General features: G+C 40.9%; 1 protein-coding gene across 1 annotated transcript; it reads left to right on the plus strand.

The window, feature by feature from the left end:
- The first annotated feature begins 329 nt into the window (after window positions 1–329).
- Window positions 330–20,187, plus strand: cttnbp2nlb (CTTNBP2 N-terminal like b). Its single transcript, XM_007899448.2, has 4 exons — window positions 330–435; window positions 13,669–13,899; window positions 15,732–15,839; window positions 16,992–20,187. The coding sequence occupies exons 1-4, from the start codon at window positions 337–339 to the stop codon at window positions 18,732–18,734; spliced, it is 2,181 nt and encodes a 726-aa protein (XP_007897639.2). The 5' UTR covers window positions 330–336; the 3' UTR covers window positions 18,735–20,187.
- Window positions 20,188–20,592: the final 405 nt, after the last annotated feature.

A 20,592-nucleotide genomic window follows, 5' to 3' on the forward strand; every position in this document is an offset into this window, starting at 1 on the left:
TCAGTATAATATTGTACTTGCAACTGCAACTTGCACACTGGATTTTACCTTGGGCTGCATATCTTAATTAACTTTTAAGAAATATAATAACTTTTCTATTTGACATAGTGAATTTTAAACAGGTCAAACCACTTCTCAGAATACACTGGAAAATGTATTGACTGCATATTTGTAGGTGAAAATGTAGGCTCTGTACATTTTTCTGCACATATAGCATGAGACTCGATTGCTTGGTTTTGCTATTGACAGGTAGATGTTGTGTGGCGCACCTGTCAAGTCATGCATCAGGTCAATTTAGATAGGAGCACTAAAACTATTTTGTTTTCCAGAGCCAACATGAATTTAGAAAATCTCAGTAAGCCGGAATTGTTGATGTTCTTCAGTGTGCTTGAGGGCGAACTGGAAGCACGAGACGTTGTGATTGAAGCATTACAGGTAGGTGTCACCAGTTTTCTTTTTGACGTGACCTGGCTAAAGATTAGGTGTATTTTTTCTGCTTTTTTTATAGAAAGGGAATCTAGTCTTCCCAATTACATTATGCTATGGACAGACACTAGTGCCAGACGTATTGCTGTTGACTAGTAACTAATGGCCTGTGACTGTTCTAGTTATATCCCAACACACACATTCACCACATTGTACCACCACAAGGAGGTTTGTCGTCTCGAAGGTTCAGTAAAAGCCCTTGTGCAAGTTTGTGTGAGGTGTGGACGATATTTGTAGTTTCTGGCTATGCAAGTTGCAGTCCAAGGTGGTTTAACAATAGTTCCACTAGTACGAATTGGCAAGGTACATTGTGTGAAAGTGGAAATGGTGTGATTACATTCCCTGATTTACATGATAACACTTCAACTGGAGTACTGTATAAAACTCATTGTGGTTTAAATTCCAGCATTCTGTTATGTTTTGAGAGAAAAGATCTTTCAAAGCTGATTGAGGATCTAGTATGAGAGATTCGTAACTTGTGAAGAGATTGCATGCAGCCAGTCGACCTTTTCGGCGTCCCTGTGGCAATGGAAGCTTTCCATGTTGGCTGTTTGAGTACAGGAAGTAATTTTTGAAAGCAGTGCAAAGGCAGGAAAAGTAAGGTAGTGTGACATGAACAGGAGCAGAAATTGGCCCAATAATATTAAGGGGCTTGACCTTTAGTGCACCCGAGTGGTGTACTAAAGGCGAATAATCTTCGTATTATACAAGCAGGCCAGTTAAAAGATTACATTTTATATTTGCGATTAGGTTAGTCTTATTGCCTTCATTTTCCCAGTACCTTGCTGGCAGTCCATCATATTCTTAATTGTAGGCAGCTGTCTATGTGGCCAAAGTATATTTTAAATAGCACCAATGTTAATTAAGTCTACACTGTACAATTTGCACTAATATTGGGGTCTATCATACACTGATTATTAAAAGTAACATTTTGAAACATAGCAGAAAGATAACTTATTTTGGGGATCAGCATATGAAAGATCCCATTATGTGGATTTTGGCTCAGCAAGTTTAGCTGACAATTGAGCAGTAAATTGAGTATAGATGGCTGTTGTTTGATAACCAAATTATTATTAATGTAGCTTTTATAATGTAGAAAACTGAATTTCTTGTTGCTGCTATAACGGCTTTGACGTGTCAGAAACTTCTAAAGCAACTTGACGTCTTTCCCTTTTTAACTTTTTTTTGAGTGTGGAAAAATGTGGCTTTGGTGGATTTGCAGTCTAAATTCTTGCCAGTTCCATAAATATACAAGATGTCATCGTTAGCTGTCTAGTCAGCAATGATTAAATATTTGCCACAAGGAAGGTTGACTCCATTCTGTCTTAGCAATCTTCCCCTCCTCCCACTCTCTTCCCCACCTCAGAAAAGCAACCTCTGCACCAATGTAACCTTTTCAACTTCCTGTATTTGCTCAGCAAGAAGTTAGCAAAAAGTGCTCAATTAAAAGCAAATATATAAAATAGATCTAAATTGCAGGGGTGTAAATGTTAAGCTTTCTTGGATTGAAGCTTCTTCTCTGAATTGGTTTGAAAAGCAATGAGAAAAGTGTGCTTTAATTGCCTGTAATGGCTGACGTCGGGGTCTCCAGTATTTCTCCTCGAATAGAAGCAGCTTCTCGTTTTAAAGAGAGTGCGCTGATAAGTTAGTGCAAGAAATCCGATGCGTGTTTCTGTGTGTATAAGCCATCCAAAGGGTCCTAAAAATATGTGCAAGCTAAACCCAGCATTGTACTGTTGAATGCACAGCACTGAAGAATGAAATATTAACAAGTACTAACTGGTTGTGCATTACTAATAGGGAGGTTTGTTTAGAATTGTAATGCCAGGATAATGCTGGTAGAGATAGTCTAGAGTACTTGATTGTATTGTGTTTAGTAAGTTTTCCGATTTTATGCTGTCAAAAGTTTCATGCATCAGATTGACAGTCCCTGTGGCACTATTTTAAAGAAGAATGGGGAGTTCTCCCAGTGTGTTGTCCAGTCTCATCCATCATCTAAAAAAAAATTCACAAAAAAACAAACGAATAGGTCATTTCATTGTTTGTGGGATATTGCCAGTGTAGATAATAATTAGCTTCTGGATTTCTTACACCAATCAGATGAGAGGAAAGTTCCTTTCATAAAGACTCTCGTCCTGCATCTGTTTGAATAATGGCATGACTGTGCAGTTACTCGCCATTAGTCAAGCAAAGCAACATGTCTAAAAAAATCACTTGCTAGAATACAGCTGCCGAAGGTTTCCTTTTGTGTTCATTCTCCTTCATGTCCCTTTTACACAGTCATTCAGCCTTCCATGTGATTGCATAAAAGCACATTTATATTTAAAGTCTGCACAACATCTGACTGTAAATGTAATAGCTAGCCTCTGTTACATAAAGGTACAGTCTCTCCTTGTGACTGATTCGTTTCTAGTTTATCATCTAAGTAAACATGTTATGATGTAATTGAACAGGCAGAATTTTCAACTGTGAACCTTTCATAATTATAATTTTAAAGGGTTGGCATAATGTTGAAAGACAATAATAATAATCCTTGCATTTAATATAGCATCTTACGATGTCTTTGAGATGTCTCAAAGCGCTTCACAGAATATCCTGTAAAGTGAATTGACTGTATATTATGTGGGCCAAACGGTACTACTTGACAAAAATAACAGGGATGATCCTCCAATTGTAGGTAAATTTACTGACCTTGGAAAGTGAGCGAGCATCTTATTGTCTGTCTGCACGCTCACTATAACATCCCCAATGTAAGCTCTTGGTGCCAAAGTTGGTAAATTTATTGATCGGCAGCTTCTGTTGAGACTGATCTCTACAGGGTATATCGTATCAATTTGCTGACTTTAGAGCTTTATGTTTTGAAGTGAAAAGTCAAGATTTCATTTCAGCACATATTCTACAGTTCTGATAATAGTTTGTTGTCTTTCCTTACTCAAGCAAATCTATTTAATCTTCATAAAATGTTGATGTGATGTTGTAATCTAGGGCAGAATGTGGTGCACTTCTTTAAATTTAGGATTTCTGTAGCTTCTGATGCACACAACTGTTGCACAATCCCATGTTACAAACTTCTATGATTTAACGGCGCATAAAGTTACATAATTCTTAACCATTCATCCCACTCACCAAGTAGAGTCACAGTAAAGCCTCATTGTCTGGATTCAAACAGTGTGCCTTTATCCTTCATTGCAGACAGCTGTCTTTATCTGGATATGATGTGCAGTCATATCCTGAACTGTATTGGTTACAGAGTGTGGGCCACTTCAGTGAAGTGTGAAATGTTTTTGAGAGACTAGATAATGAGGTTTCATCGTTGCAGTTAATGGTGTAAACCGTGAGGTGAGAGCAAGTTAGTTGACTTCAGGCCTACTGTTATGAAATCTCCATGAGTAGGCTTAACTTATTTTCAGCAATAACTTTTGCTTGGTATTGAAGATGCAATAGCCCAGTTATATGAAAGTACAGTATTATCTTGCAGCTAGTAATATGATGATAAAATAATTGAAATGTTTCTTTAAAGACAAATGCTCCTTGCTGAGTCAAAAGGCTTTTATATCAACATTTGAATAAATTTTCATATCCAAGAGACACATTTTTAGAAGTTTCTTCTGCAACTATCTTACACAGGCCAGATACCTCGGGTTCAATTTTATTGCTCAATAGGGGAGATTGTATGACTATCTTAAAATGACCAGTATTTTCATGTGATAATTTGATTAGGTGTCAGCCTCGCTCAGTGCTATCTCAGTGAGATAGTCCTCTCGCCTCTGAGTCAGCAGGGTGTGTGTTCAAACCCCAGGTTGGGACCTTGAGCTCATAGTTTAGGCTGATCCTCTGTTGCAGCGTAGTGCTGGTGGAACATTGAGTTGTCGGAAGTGCCATCTTTCCGATGAGGCATTAAACTGAGGTCCCGTTGGTCTTCCAGTCTCCCGGCAAGCCCTCCCCCCCCCGCCCCGCCCCACTGATTAACAGAAAGAAGGTTCACATTTGTGCGACGTTGCTGTGCACAAATAGACGCTACATTTTGAAAACTCAGTTAAGACTTTTTAACATAAGGCGTTGTATCAAATGCTAAGCTTATTATTTTAACTGCTTTAAATCTTATGGAAAATTATGATTCAGGCCGTTTTTAAACTGTGCTTAGTAACACACAGGTGTGGTGTGCTTGTCTCTTGTTTCCTGATAACAATCACACCCTGTTGTTCAGTGTGTTTGCCAGGTGGGAGAATCGGTTGTTGGTTTACAGGTATGTCATGATCTCATCGCATTTCTTAAAGATCTGGGTAGCTTTTCAAGTTAGGCCGGGTTGCAGATTCTTTCAAAACAGTCCATCTCAATAAAGCATCTGAAACCTGAATCTTCAGAATTGCTAACTGAACATTTAAGTTGTCATAAGATTCCAGTGGTGAAGAGATGAAACAATAACACCATAAGCCATAAAACTTGCAGTGTAGTGAAGAGCCGTTGCCATTTTAAAATGGAAATTAGACATTGTGCAAGTTGTGCTTAGATTCAAGGATATGTCATGGATACAGAATGCATTGAAGGTTGGGGTATACTTAATGTTGACAGTTTCTACTGTTTTCTGAATCTACGTAAAACTTAACTGTTTACAAAAGTGTATAGAAACAGTAGGACTCTGTAGGGGAGAGATCACGAACGGGTTTATCAGCAAGATTGTTTGGAGGGGTGGGGGTGGCAGGTGCTTGAAGAAATGCAAGCACCTCAAACAGCCTGAATGACATTAGCCTCCCTGTTGAATGCCCTTATCATGGGTTAATATCGGGCCACAATGAAGCCGTTGTGTGGCTTCAAACCAGGTGCAACTTTCTTTTTCTGCATTCTAAATCTAGCAAAAAGGCAACTGAATGAATTTTCGAGGCTTTGTCGTCCAGTCCAAAGGATATAGTAGTTGAGTCATGATAAACACATGACTGGTTTACCAAGAAATGTTGCTGCACGATCAGAATTTCCAGCTATAAGTAGCCAAGACTGTTATGTAGCCCACTAACATTCATTCAGCAATTCAAAAAAAGTTAAACATTTTGTGCAAATCTGATTTGCATTCTAAACAACAACAACAACAAAATCACATCTATAGAGCGTCTTTTACGTCGGGAGGACGTCCCAAGGCGCTGAACAGTCAGTTGTCGGGGCCCGAGCATGGGGGAGGGGTTGTGTAGCGGTGAGGGAAGGCAGAGAGGTGGGACGGAGACCAAAGTCATGATTGAAGAGAAGGGTCTTGAGACCGGCCTTGAAGGAGGCAAGAGAGGAAGCGAGGCGAAGGGACCGTGGGATGAAGTTCCAGAGTGTGGGGTCAGAGAGGCTGAAGCCCGGCCACCGATGGTCAGGCGGGAGACATGGAGCAGCCGGAGCCCGATGAACGGAGGGAGCGGGCAGGTTGGTAGGGAGTCAGCAGGTCAGAGAGGTAGGAGGGGGCAAGGCCATGGATGGCCTTGAAGGTGAGGATGAGAATCTTGAACTTGATCCTCTGGGGGATGGGGAGCCAGTGGAGTCGGGCGAGGGTGGGAGTGATGGGGTCACGGAGCCTGGTGCGTGAGATTACACGAGCTGCAGAGTTTTGGAAAGAAAAGCGTCAATCACTTGTGAATATTGACTTACTGCTGAGCATTTCCACAACAGAATTTTTTTTTCTTACTTTTTTTTAAAAATCCACGTTCCGCCCACAAAATATACAGTCAATTCACTTTACAGTATATTCTGTGAAGCGCTTTGAGATGCCTCAAAGACGTGATAAGGCACTACATCAAATGCAAGTATTATAATGTGGAAAAATGTATGCCTTTTAGGCTTGAATAGATTTCCCAAACCTCAAAACATCCAATTTAACTTGTAGTGTTTTTTTTTAAAAAAATGTTGCTGTCAGGTATTGATCCTCGTAAAAGGCCGGAAATTTGCTGCAGTGTTCATTTCTTAACACAGCGAATCTTTTTACAACACCAAGTTACTAAAGAAAGAAAAAGGTAATCATACAAGCATATTCTTTACAAGCATCAACATGAATGATTATGCTGTGGTTGTGTAGGCTGCTGCAGTGCAGTAGCACAGCGTAACCCATCTGCCATGTTGTTCCCATGAACAAAGAACTGACATAATTATAGTATTTTTCAGAAAGAGCAATTGTGTGCCATGTTTTGTTGCATATTTGAGAGCTGCTGTGATCCTGCAAGCTATTGTATAGCTCTGGAAATGACCCTTTTACAGTGTAAAATGTTCCGAATCATTGGTCCCACAAACCCTACTTAATGTATCTCTATCACCAATTCCCATGTTGAGCAGCTTTTGTAAAATTACAGATTCATTTGAGCTTCAAAAGTGATAATCTCATGTTACTTCGTCTCGTAGGAACAAGAGTAGGCAATTCAGCTTCTCGAGCCTGTTCCGCCATTCTACAATATCATAAATATAGAAATCTCAGTTATTGAATACTAATCTTGTGTTTCTCATGTTTGAACGTTTCCAGATTACAAATTTGCAGTAGATGTATGACAGCACATTCCAAATTGATTTAAAAAAAAGTTAGCCAGTATAAATAGCTTAGGTGAACAAATTGCTCTTACAGGACATTGCGTGAGGTTAATCCCTTCACATTCATTGGAGGCTGAATGTTCTTGTTTTTAAATTATTATTGTGTATATTTTTATCCTGGAATACTGAACAAAAAAAACCCTATGTTTTAACTAATTTGGTTAAAAATAGATCTGGAGACTTTGAGGTAACTAGTGTTTATATTCACTTTTGTTTTCTGAACAATGTACAATATTGAAAATATTACTGGGATTGTTCTGGTTGAGGATATTTGTTCCCTCACTCTCTTTCTTCAAGGAAAAGGCTTTATTACAACACACACATGCAGCAGTTCAGGCTTGCTCTCAAAGGTCAGTGAATTGTACAAACTGGAGCCACAGAAACAGGAGTGGCTAATTACATTGCTCCTGTATACACTCCGTAATGAATGGCAGGAAGCACTGAACTGGGCTCCTTTTGTTTCATTTATTGGCATGGATAGTCGGATTGTTGGTCAGTGTCAAAATACATGAACGCTTCAGTAGAAAGTAAATAAATTGAAGAAGCACTAGCCAGCCTACTGTTGTACTGAGAATGCTGAAGTTAAACGCTTTTGAGAACCGTGACAAATCGAGTGCAAATAGAAAACGTTGCTCCAGATTTACAAATGGTCTTGTCGTTTCTCGTGCTCCTATCTTCCAGAAATTGATTTTCTCTCCCGTTTTTTTGTGTGAATGCAATATCTCCATGTCGTACATCATTCCTGGCCAGGAATCCTGGCTGGGCACTTGCTCAACAACAACTTGCATTGATATAGTGGCCTTCACGCAGGGTAGCATCTGAGTGCTTGACAGTGGTGGAGTCTGACACGGAGCCAGGCTTCTGCCAATGCAGCTGTTTCACCAAGCACAAGGTGATTCAGTGTGACTGCCATCCTGACTGCAACCCTTCCTTTGGCGAAGTGCTTAAAAATAGTGAAATATTTTTTAGCTGCTTGATTGCTAAAACACATTCAGGCAGTGAAGAGAGTTCATTGATGGTTGAGTGAATGTGCTGAGAAGGTGTAAGATTGGTCAGCATTCTGCCTGATTAATTGTACAGTGCAATACAATTGGGCTTGATATTGCACAGTTACCAGTACTGTCCCATTAAATATTTATTTTTCTGCTCAGTAAATAAGACCTGCTCAGATCTTTGGTGGTATTTTCTCCAACTGCATTCCTCTCTTGAAGCTGGCTGAAGGAGGTAAATGAAGCAGGAGTGGGGATTTGGGGAGGTAAAGCAGAGTGGAGAAATGTGTGATGATAAATGGAGGTTCCACAGTCAGTACATGAGAGTTCAAGAAGAGAAGATCCAGACTCACCAAGCAGGAATGAGAATAAATGTTTACTGATGGTATCCGGCAGCAACCTAGAAGAATTTGAACATATATGGATTGGATATTTTAAGAAGATTAAGCTGGCTATAATTCAAAAAGACAATGCTTTTTGTACTTTGACAATTAAATCCTGTCACACAACATAAAATGCTGAACTTCCTTCCCCTAGGAAAACATAAACCGTAAGTAAGATTGTTGAATCAAGCACACGCTCTGAAGTTTAGGGTAGCAAAGGTTGTGTAGCGATGGAAAGGGCCATGGAATTTGAATTGGCTTGGGATTCTGCTGGCTTTACACAGCAGTGAACATGTATGTACTGTGCAATACAAAACCTATGCCTAGAGGGTGCCTTTGAGGGTCAAAAGAGATTCGGCACAATTGGGATGGTTTATGTAGCCAGGTTCATATCAGAATACAGACCATGAAAAAATAGCGTTATTTGGCAGTTTAGTGGAAGTTTGATACAAGCAGTCTTGTATTTATTTGACTGTTGGTAGCAAACAGTAATGCCAAGGTAAGATCTCACTAGGTTATCCCTGTGACCTCATTTCCACTTGGGAGCCAGAATGAACCTATATCCATCCTGTTCTTAAAGAAAACATTGGAAGAGAAGAGGAAAGCTCCATATTCCCTTCCCTTATCCTCCCAGGGAATTCTTCCAAATAGGATTTCCTGTGGATCAGTGCTTTGGGAACACCTCAGCATGCTGATAAGTGCATTCAGACATCAGGACATCATTAACCCACTCAGTTTTACACAGCTGGTTTTGATGCAACTGGTCTGTCATTCCTCATTTCAGGATATTCACGCTTGAAATGCAACAATGGCATCTTAGAGAACGGCAGTTTATGTAGTTTACAGACTACAGTACTATTGAACACCATTTGTAGAATTGTTATTTTTCAGATTATTAATAAGATAGTCCAATGAATGCCAACTCCAGTAACAAAATCAAGCTCTGCCTTCCCAAAATCTGAGGAACAAATTTAGCTTTGAATTCCATGTCAGCTGCAAACCATAACAAGCAGGAAGTGACTATGGCCTTCATTGCAGCAGGAATTGTAATTAGAAGTTTGACTTTTGGTAATACAGAAGCCATTATTTAAAGAGCCCTCACTAGCAGTGGAGTCCTGTAGCTTAGTAGTTCGAGCACTCGTCTCAAGCAAGAGGACCTGGGTTCGATTCCCGGGCAGGGCAAAACGTTGGGCAAGTTTCGTTACTCCACATGCCTCTGTTTACCTAGCAGTAAGTAGGAACCCGGTTGGTAGTCGATTAGAGGAATGCTTTTCCGGGGATGATAACCAATAATAATTTGATTACTCAATCCAAGACTGTTAATGGGACACTGTTGTGTGCAATTGGCTGCCACGTTTCACCCACAAAATATACAGTCAATTCACTTTATAGTATATTCTGTGAAGTGCTTGGAGACTTCTCGAAGACGTGATAAGGCATATCAAATACAAGGATTTATTATTATGGCAAAAAACAAAGTTTGGCTCAACAATAATAATAATCCTTGCATTTGATATAGCGCTTTTCAAACAGGAAGTCAACAGAACCAATATGTTTATTCCATTATTCAATCAACAACTCAGTCTAAACAAAAACCTGTATTGTACAAAAAAGGGAATCACAAAGACTGACTCTGAGATGTGGTGGTGGATTGACTGCATTATGTACACTTGGCATTTAGAAAAAAAACTAAGCAAATTCTAGTATCTGAAGAATATGTTATCCTTGAATCATCATTTATTTGATGGGGAAGCGAATCCATCCCCTTATAAAGGCCCTTTTCAGCCCATTGTGTTAATGATGTTCCTGAAAATGATCTTTCTTTTTTACATCCTAAACTGCTATGGATTTCAATGTTTCTTAGCAACAGTTTCTATTTATTTCATATGCTGATTCAGATAATAATAATACAGACATAACTGAACAGGACGGAACCACTTCAAATCATGAAATGTAAATTCTTTCTTCCTTCCTCCGCCCCTCCCCCCACCCGCATCGTAATGTGATTATTCCAACTAAATAGCCAGACAGCCATACACTATGCCAGAAAAGTTAATTCGAACAGAAACGAGAAGTACATCTTAGATAGTTGCAACTGAGCCAGCTGCATTATCGCATTGACTTTTCACAAACCATTAGATTGAAAATGTCTAATTGGATAGCAGGGGAATTCAATGTATTCTTTGTTTTTGGAATGCATTAAATCCGAGTGCTTGGCGTAGCAGCAGCACATTGAGGTAGTTGAAATGTCAATAAGAAACTGCAGTAATTATCTCAATCCCTCTCCTATTGCGTGACTAGGTGTAATATGGTTTACCGGGATGTTACAGTGGGCAGTGACATTGGCACCTGCTTGTGAACCTGATGATCAGACCAGAAGTAATATTGGGGAGTATTTCACTAGTTATCCAAAGCAAAAGCCTACTTTCCAAATCTTTGGATTTGCTTTTGCTTTTCTTAGAAACACTGACAGGAAGTAGTTCATTTTGCAGTAAGAGAGCTGCAAACTCCCCTCGGTGCGGATGTACACACCAGAGGCATTGAAGTATTTTATAGTTGACCGTTGTGATCGTAATCCACGGCTTTAGTCCCCAGTGGAATCTACTCTGGGTGCCTGTGAGCCAACGTGAATGCCTTTATTTCCCCAGTTTAATAGCTGAGTTAAATGCATTCTGAAGTTTAAGTTCTGCCTCATTGGCTTTCTCTTCTAATTACCAGCCCAATGGAATTTATGGACATTCCCTCTAGGGTGTTGCTGTGGTTTTGCCAATTTATTTTGGTTGTACGAATACATTTTAATTTTTTTAATAAACGAACCCGAGCCCTTGTAATATTTCGATCATAAATTCCATGTTTCCATTTTAATCACTTGATCTTCGGGAGAGTGGCTCCTAACTGTGTGCTTGTGCAGGCATAGGCATGCATGTCTGGGATGTCATGTGAATGATACCATAAAAATTTTAATGGAAATAATAATAATCCTTGCATTTGATATAGCGCCTTATCACGTCTTCGAGGCATCTCAAAGCGCTTCACAGAATATGCTATGAAGTGAATTGACTATATATTTTGCGGGCAAAACGTTGCAGCCAATTGCGTGCAACAGTGTTCGACAAAAAGGAAAAGTTTGCCATTTGACTTTGACTGGTCCTTCCAGTTGTAGAGACCAGCTGTAGCTAAATCTGTGGAAAATCCTGTAATATCTCGAGTAGAATAACAGCCAGAATGCAATTGCTGTTGTGATTTGTGGTAATCTGGCTTGGCTCTCTGGAGGAGGTAAAGCTAGAATTTAATTGATTGGCGTGTTATTAGAGCACAGACATTTGAGATTTCTCAATTAGATATCATCTTCATTCAAATTTAATTCAACCTCAAAACCATTTCTTGTAGCTGAAGTTCCTTAAACTGAGATCAGGATTACTCATTGTAACTGTGGAGTGAGTTCCTGTTTATTCACCAGACGGAAAATTACTGAGTAACTGTACAGTTATTTATCCAACAGTGTTTCAGTTGCTGCGTAGCTGTGAGTTTTTATACCCCAGAGATTGGTTTTGTTTGCATACATGCAAATAGTGCTATATATATTTCCTTTTGTGAGCGATAGTTCAGTGATCTGTTGGGATTCTTGTATTGTTTATGGCCTTGATCTCTGGCAATGACGAATAATTGTTTTGATCTGCTTAGAGTTTTGAATCAGGTTCCTCTGAGCATCTCTTAAAACATGCGTCGCTTCCCTTTCCTTCTTGACTTTGGTTGAAGCCACATTTGGGTTTATGATTTATACTTTGGCTTCCTTGGTTTTGCAAACATTCTCAGAATGAGTCTTCTCCCCCAGAAAAGGAAACTGACTCACTCTTATGCGTTTAAAATGGAAGGGGCGTTCATAGTAATTATTGTGGAGTCCTGTAGCGTAGTGGTTAGAGCAATCGCCTCTGAAGCGAGAGGACCTGGGTTCGATTATTGAGCAAAACTTTGGGCAAGTTTCCTTTCACCACACGCCTCTGATTACCTATCAGTAAGTAGGAACCCGGTTGTCAGTTGATTGGCGGATTGGTTTTTTGGGGTTAATAAGCCCTTCAAAAAATGTTTCAATAATTTAGTCGCTCAGTCCATGACTGTTTGTGGGACACTGCTGGCTGCAGTTAGCTGTTGCGTTTCGCTAACAAAATACTCGGTCACTTCACTTTACAGTATATTCTGTGAAGTGCTTTGAGACGTCTCAAAGACGTGATAAGGAGCTATATCTAATGCAAGGATTATTTATTTTTATTGTATTTACAGTATCTGGCCTCCTTAGTATTGAAGAAGTCTATATGTCTATATAATAATTGGAATTGAATTTGCTGACGATTATTCTACCAAAAGAGATACTAATATCTCAGACTAGTGATCTCAGACTCGTGAAACCAAAAGCAAAATGCTGGAAGTTCATAGAATGGCAATAATAAACAATAATCATTCTATTTGATAGCAGTTAACAAGTGTCTCAAAGTTGTTGAAAGGTAACTGCTGTAAGTGTAGTAGGAAAATACAGCAGCCATTTCGCCCACAACAGGTTCCATAGAAAAACAAGCCATAGAAATTTTGAAGCCATGAAGTGAATGACTAATTTACCTGGATTGTTAGTCGCGGCCAGCAGAAATTCTGTTCTGTCTTGAAATAGTGTCGTGGGTTGTGGAAAACATTACAGTAAATTGGGTTTGTCCTAGCTTCAGCATCAAAATAGTTCCATCTCCCAGTCATTACTGTACAAAAGCCTTGCTTTAGTACGCAGCCAACTGTGCACATGTTGTTTTCTGTACTGCACAGATAAAAATGAGGTTATCTAACAAAAATAAAAGCAATGTTGTTTAAATTTCCTAGAAACAATTTCTTGTGTTCTTTTATCCACTCAACATAGTTTTGTTTAATGTTTCTCTTGGTAAAATAACTAGCCACGATAAAAATAATAATAATAGTCCTCGCATTTGATATTGCGTCTTATACGTCTTCAAAACGTCTCAAAGCACTTCACAGAATATTTGCTGTAAAGTGAATTGACTATATTTTGTGGGCGAAACGCGGCCGCCAATTACGCACAACAGAGTTGTGGATTGAGTGACCACGTTTTTTTTTACATGATGATTGATATAAGTGGACCTTAAGCATTTATCAAGTTGTTGTATATTAATTATTGTATATTCTATTACATGATTTACTTGAAATGCCACTGCAGTAGAAGTACATAGAAATATTTCAGTGTTTTCTGCGTGTGATTTCAGGCACAGCACAGAGACCATTTCATTCAAGAACGCTATGGAAAATATGACATCAGTGACCCATTCCTGGCTCTGCAGAGGGACTGTGAGACGATCCGGGAGGCGTATCGTGGTGAGAAACAGCCGGTGTGCACCAACCCACTGTCTGTACTCAAAGTGGTGATGACCCAGTGCAAGAAGATGCAGGAGCGGATGGTATCCCAGCTATCTGCTGCAGAGAGTAGACACAGAAAGGTATCGTAAATTGGTATATGCTAAATGGATTTTATACGTGCCTTCTTCGCAATTATTTTTCAGTTTGATATTTATCCTCAGTTGGAGGGGGAACAACAATCATCGTTTCAATATTAATACTGAGATTTATATGACTGATATCCACCAGATGTTGGCTTACATTTGACACAAGTACTGTAAATAGTTTTAACTAATTTAGTTGCACAATTCACCACTAAATGCTGGAACATGGATAAATCCCAAAGGTCCTGACGAAATAAATGCTTGTACATACGTAATCATGGTGTTTTGTTATCCAAGGATCAAGGTATTCTGAGTGCTAATGAGGTGGAATGTATTTCTGCATAGACTATACTCACACTCTTTAGTATGGTTAGAGATAATGTAGAATTTAATCAGGAAGGACAGAATGATCCAAACGCATCTGTTTTAAAAAAAAAACTGCTTTAAATATTTATGTTCATTTGTAGGCTAAAGCCAGAGCTACCAAAACTTCTCCTGGGCCTTAGGCAAGAGCAATTATGTGCTTCCCAATCCTACCTAACATCCTTGGGACGTCCTCCCGACGTGAAAGGCGCTATACAAATGTAATTTTGTCATTGTTTCCAAAAATGAGGAATGCTTAAAGTTTGAATTGTAATTTATTTGCTTCAGAGCACCTCTATGCCAACTCTATACATGAAAACAGCGATGAAACTACTGTCTGTCATTGTCTCATGGGTAAAAGAAACAGACACAGCAAGTGTGCAGGAATGCACAGCTGCTGTCTGTCTCCTCAGCCATGCCAATATTAGAAAGCGTAAGCTCTGTTAGGGTAGCAAACCAGACCATTCATTGTACAGGACGGAGATTGTACAGGTGGTTTCTCAGGTTGATATAAATATCATGGATTAAAAGCAAAGTTCAGCTTTTAAATGCATGATATCTTAATGTTTCCCCATAAAACTCGCTCTAAATCCTGTGAAGTGCTTCGAGACATCGTCGTACAGGAAAGGCACTATATCAAATGTAAGGATTATTATTGCATTCACACATTTTAGATTAAATTCTGCATTTCAAGAATTTGAATCCATGCCTTGCATTCCTGTAACACAACCCTTCGCACTGTTCCCTCAGACTGGCACTGCAGCCCAAGCCAGCAGTCTGGAGAAGTGTAGTGTTCTTTCGGATGAGATGTTAACCCGAGGTCCCATCTACCTGATTAGGTGTGCGTTAAAGATCCCTGGCACTATTCGAAAAGAGAAGGGAGTTTCTCCCAGTGCCTAACCAACAATCTCCCAGAAATAAAATTGGGCACTCGCTCCATGGCTGTTTGTGGGACACAGCTGTGCGCAACTGGCTGCCTCATCTCGCTCACAAAATATAGTCAGTCCATTTTGCAGTATATCCTGTGAAGCGCCTTGGACGTCTCACCGATGTGATAAGGAGCTGCACGAAATGCAAAGATTATTATATTATTACTGCAGGCGATGGAACTGATGGTAAAATACAATATATGTAAGCGCGGGAGTGCCCTCTAATGGAGAACCTCAGTACTGCAGCAACCCATTTTTATAATCTTGGAAGTCGGTACATCTTTTTTTCTGTTGATGTCTACATTCATTAGAAGATAAGGAATACCGGAATGCCATTCAGCCCACCCATTCATTCCTTCAACTGACTTGACAATTATCTGACCCTAAAGAAGGTGAATAACCATAGGGTATTGGAATGTTGTCAATCCTTTGGATACTGGAGTTTCCGGGAGGGGTTTGAAGTACACAGAGCTAGAGTAAAATTGAGGAGGTTTTGCGAACTGTTTCCCCGTGGCTGAGTTTTGTGCATTTTTGCAGGTTATCCTGGACCTGGAAGAGGAAAGGCGACGACATGCCCAGGACACGGCAGAGGGAGATGATGTGACTTACATGTTGGAGAAGGAACGGGAGCGGCTCACACAACAGGTACCAAAGCAGGATCCGAGCCTTCATCTCAGTTTTGTCTTGATAGTATTCAAATCTTAGTCCAGTGTCTTATCTGAAAGGCAGTCGGTCATATGTTTATTTTTCAGATGCATCTGCAAATAATCTCTTTCTCTATTACAATTGATCCTGTGGTTGGAAAGCGGAGCAACTTAACTTTTATTTGGTGGCCTTTCAGAATATTGCACGGTGGCCGTAGTAATAATAATGATGATGATCCTTGCATTTGATATAGCACCTTATCATGTTGTTGAGGCGACTCAAAGGGTATATTGTAAAGTGGCTTGACTGTGTATTTACAGGATATAGGAAAGAGAACAGTGACCCTATATTGTGAAAGAATTGAAAAGGAACTGTACTGAGAGTATTGTATTTGTGCTTCCAGACTTCCAATCCAGCTGTTCCTGCTTCTTACCAGCTCAGCTTGTTGCATCTGCCGCTGTTCTATAGGCTGTCTGCACAATGTGGTCAGCTGCAGGTGGGCCAGCAGTTGCAGCTGTTGGCTGCTTTAGCCCACCCATGCTTTAAACAGCAGCTCTGTGAGCAGCAGCAGAAACACTGCTCTGACACAAATGCATTTGTGGTGGTGAAATGAGTTTCTGTGAACAGTCAGTAACTGGAGGGCCTCAATTTAACATCAATACCAAAATGGAGCAGTTGGGAGAAACTGTTTTACACAGGATTGTTAGCACATAGAATACATAGGAACAGGAGTAGGTCATTCAGACCCTCGAGCCTATTCTGCCATTCTGAAAGATCATGGCTGATCTGTACCTCAACTCCAACTACCCACCTTTGCCCCGTGTCCCTTGATACCCGACCAAAACTGCGGTGGGCGAGAAGTATGCAATAGTCTTAAGTGATTTGGACAAATATTTGAGAATAAATTGTTTAAAATGAGAGTGGGGGCAGGCATGGAAGAGGGATTGAATGGAAGCCTATTTGAGAGCCAGCAACAGTATAAGGGACCAAATGGCCTTCTTTGTTGTAAAATTCTACATCATATGCTAGGTTTGTGGGGAGGGACAGATTATTTTAAAACCCATTTCAATCTTGCTCCTTAAATAAGTACCAGAATGAGTTTAAGGATACTGCAGTTTTGACTCCAGTTTGTTTTCTGATTGTTCCTTTCAGCTGGAGTTTGAGAAATCGCAGGTGAAGAAGGTAGAAAAGGAACAGAAGAAGGTCTCCTCGCAGCTGGAGGAGGAACGATCACGGCACAAACAGGTTACCGCGGTGCTGATGAAAGAGTGCAAGAAAGCAACCAATAAGGCAGCAGAAGAGGGGCAAAGAGCAGCCGAGATGAGCGCAAAGCTGGAGAAGGAGAAAAGCAAGAGCACTCGGCTGGAAGAGGAACTGGCGGCTGAGATCCGGAGAGGCTCGGGGAGGGAAGCCCAGATGGAAAAGCAGCTCTCGGAATTTGACACTGAAAAAGAGCAGCTCCGAGCAAAGCTGAACCGGGAAGAAAACCGAACACAAGCCCTGAAAGAAGAGGTTGAAAACTTGAAGAAACTTATTGAAGACATGAAGAACGGAAAGCTGTTTCCGAATGAGCCGGAACAGGACGAAGCAAGTGAGGTAACTAGTCTGCCGCAACACTTAGGGTCTGATAAATGTCCATTGGTTTCCTCGTTGTGTCAAACCGAGAGCACTTGTGCTGAACGGTCGAACGAAAGTGACGAGAGCAAGGCTGTGTCGTCAAACCCAACTGCAGTTTTTCCACGGCACGCCAAGACCAACGGGCATTGCAGTACAGCCCTGGTTAAAAACGGTGCGGATGAATCTTCTGACGGTTGTGAAATGGATAGTCTTCTCTCAACTGAAGATAAGGCAGGTTTTCCTTCTGATCAGGGGAGCATTGTCGAGAATGGAGGTTATGCCAACAACAGTGCGACCGCACATTCTAGTGCATCTCCCAGTGGAATGCCCCTTTCTCCAAACGCCGCAATCAACTCCCCTTCCGCCACATCCTCAGGTTCCGGGTCGCCGTGCTCTTCACCGGTGTTAACGAAGCGCGTGGCCAGCCCGGGAACGTCCGGCTCGGCTTTCCACTCCTCCTACCAAGCAGGGTTGAACCAGAGATTTCACGCTGCTCGCTTCAAGTTCCAAGCCCAGGCCGAGCATGATCAGCAGATGGGGGGCTTACAGAGCCCTCCGGCAAGGGATCTGTCGCCCACTACAGTCGACGGTTCTACTGCCAAGCAGTTGGCCCGTAATACTGTCACCCAAGTCCTCTCTAGGTTCACGAGTCAACCGGGTGCTCTTAAAACTGCAAACAACTCCCCCTTTGGTACTGATTATCGACAGTTGGGCACTTCCCCTAAAACACCGACTGGGGATCACAGTCATTCTCCAACCTCCAGCAAAGGTTCCAGTCCACAAAGTCCATTGACACCCGGGATCAAATCACCAACGATCTCGAGAGCAGAGAGAGGAACTCCTCCACCAATCCCGCCAAAAAAGCCGGGGCTTGCCCAATCACCGGCATCGCCACACCCACTGGGAAGGCCAACCACCGATGGAGGACATTCCCAAGTTGGGCAGATACCCAAGAGTGAGTCGAGTGCTTCTATTCAGTCTCAGCGTTCACTCTTCAACTCGCGCGAAACAGGGGTTCAAGAGGAACTTCCATCCAAGCCCTGCCTGGACCACAATGTAGGGAGAGGCTCCGGGGAAGGGGACGGAGGCCCAAATCGTGTAGTTCTAGTTGGGACCCCATCCAACGAAACCAATCCCACAAGCTGCATGAAGCTTTCATCAGTTTCCAAGGATGTGTGTAACGCCACACTGGACCTCTCAACCCCCTGTGGCATGAATAGTGCTCTGATCACACCATCTGCTAAAGAGATTGATATACTACTACCAACCAGTAGTTAATCCACATAGAAATCAAATGTGAGTTTTTTTTTTTCCTTTTGATTTTTTAGATTCGAGACACATGAAGCATTTTTGAACCGATCGGATCAAAGATAGTTATTTATTATGTAGCTTTATATTGCATTTTGTACTTGTACAATATTCACTTTAGTGAACTGTATATCCTCGACTTGTTAATCTGTTTTAGGTTCCTAGATGTTTCTGTTGAAGCCAACTCTACTACATTTGATGCTTAATACTATTTTGTTGTGATTAACCCATAACTTGTGGCGTAACCACTTTGTAAGACTGATGGGTCGTGCATGGAGTTAGTTGATGATGAAAAGTTGCTGCAGGTTTTGTGAGCGTTTGTGACTTATTTTCTGGGCCCCACATCTCACAACCGGTTCTGTGGAGTGGAGTGTTCCTGTACTGTGAAATCCGCATCTGACAATCGCGGGCTTGAGCCTCACCAGATGGATAGTAGGTACAAGAAACTCACTGCGAGCTTCCCGCTGGGCAAAGTACTTCACAGCTGGAATTCACCATCATCTACAGCGACGATGTTCTGAAGACAACCGTGTTTTTTGTAAGCGTATAAGTCCCGGCCGTAGAATAGAACAACTGAAGTATCAAAAAGACCCGAGTAATATTCTCTCTTGATATGATTGATGGTTCATAAGCATCAGTGGTCAGCACAATATCCTTGTTATCAAGTAAATGTAATGTTCATGGTGGTAGGACCATTCTCCATAGCTTGGCTTGTGTTCAGTTGCAGGCATTAGTATGCGGAGCGGAAAAAGCAAGGCGTAGAAGAGCCGGCATTATTTATGTATAAAGCTATAGGACCCCGGGGAGAGTTTGTAAAAAATTATGCTGCCTGTGTCAATGGCAAAGTGTTTATTATACAGCTGGGAGCCAGGCTATTGAAGCAACTTGTGCCCTGCAGTTTATGGCTTCTCATATTCCTTCGATTTGTTTCTCAGCTGCTAAAGTTGTACGTTGAGACATAAGAAGGTTCTATTTTGATATTGCCGGGAGGGCAGAAACTCCAAATGCTATTTTGCTGGTAGTCTTGTCCTGCGATTTATCCAACCTAATGATCGACGCGATGTTCTATCCCATTCGATTTCAGCTCGAATTCAATTCGAAGTGTAGGCTATTTCAGTTTAGTGCTTTGTGCCTGTGTCTCATGGGTTTCCATGCAGGGTGCAAGCTTGCTCAAGGCAGTGACTAAAAACCTGTTGAAAAAATCCCCAACTAAAGATGTATAAAGCTGTGACAGCTTGTCTGTACATCAGCTATTTTATAACTAATCTGCCACTTTATTCTGAACTGTTACTTAGCAATAATGCATGCGCAATTCAGTGGCAATTCAATTATTCCACACAAGTGAGTACCTCAAAAATAAAACCTAACCAGCCAGTGGATAGAAATTAACGGAAATAATAATAATAATCCTTGCATTTGATATGGCCACTTATCATGTTTTCGAGACGTCTTCCGCTTCACGGAATATACTGTAAAGTGTGGTTACTGTATTTTGTGGGTGAAACAGCCAAAAGATTGCTTTCTTTTAAAAAAAAATACAGTGAAAGGTTTTAGAAATAATAGCTTTGTGTGGTTGAGGGATGGCATTGGCAAGAAAGCTTTACATTTCTATTAATTTCACCACTGGCTGCCTGACATGAAGCTGTTACTGGTTCCATTGTTCAAATAACAAATTCTGAAATATTCTTTGAAAGCATTGACGCTCGTACAATATAAATCGTGTCTGCCTCAAAATCAATCAATCAATTCTTAGCCTCGCTGCTTGCTGGCTCCTGGAACTTTGAGTAGTGCGTGAATACAAGGAGCCTTTTTCTTAAGGATTTGATGA

The sequence above is a fragment of the Callorhinchus milii genome, unplaced genomic scaffold (assembly GCF_018977255.1).
Source record: "Callorhinchus milii isolate IMCB2004 unplaced genomic scaffold, IMCB_Cmil_1.0 Scaffold19, whole genome shotgun sequence".
In the NCBI taxonomy this organism is placed as follows: domain Eukaryota; kingdom Metazoa; phylum Chordata; class Chondrichthyes; order Chimaeriformes; family Callorhinchidae; genus Callorhinchus; species Callorhinchus milii.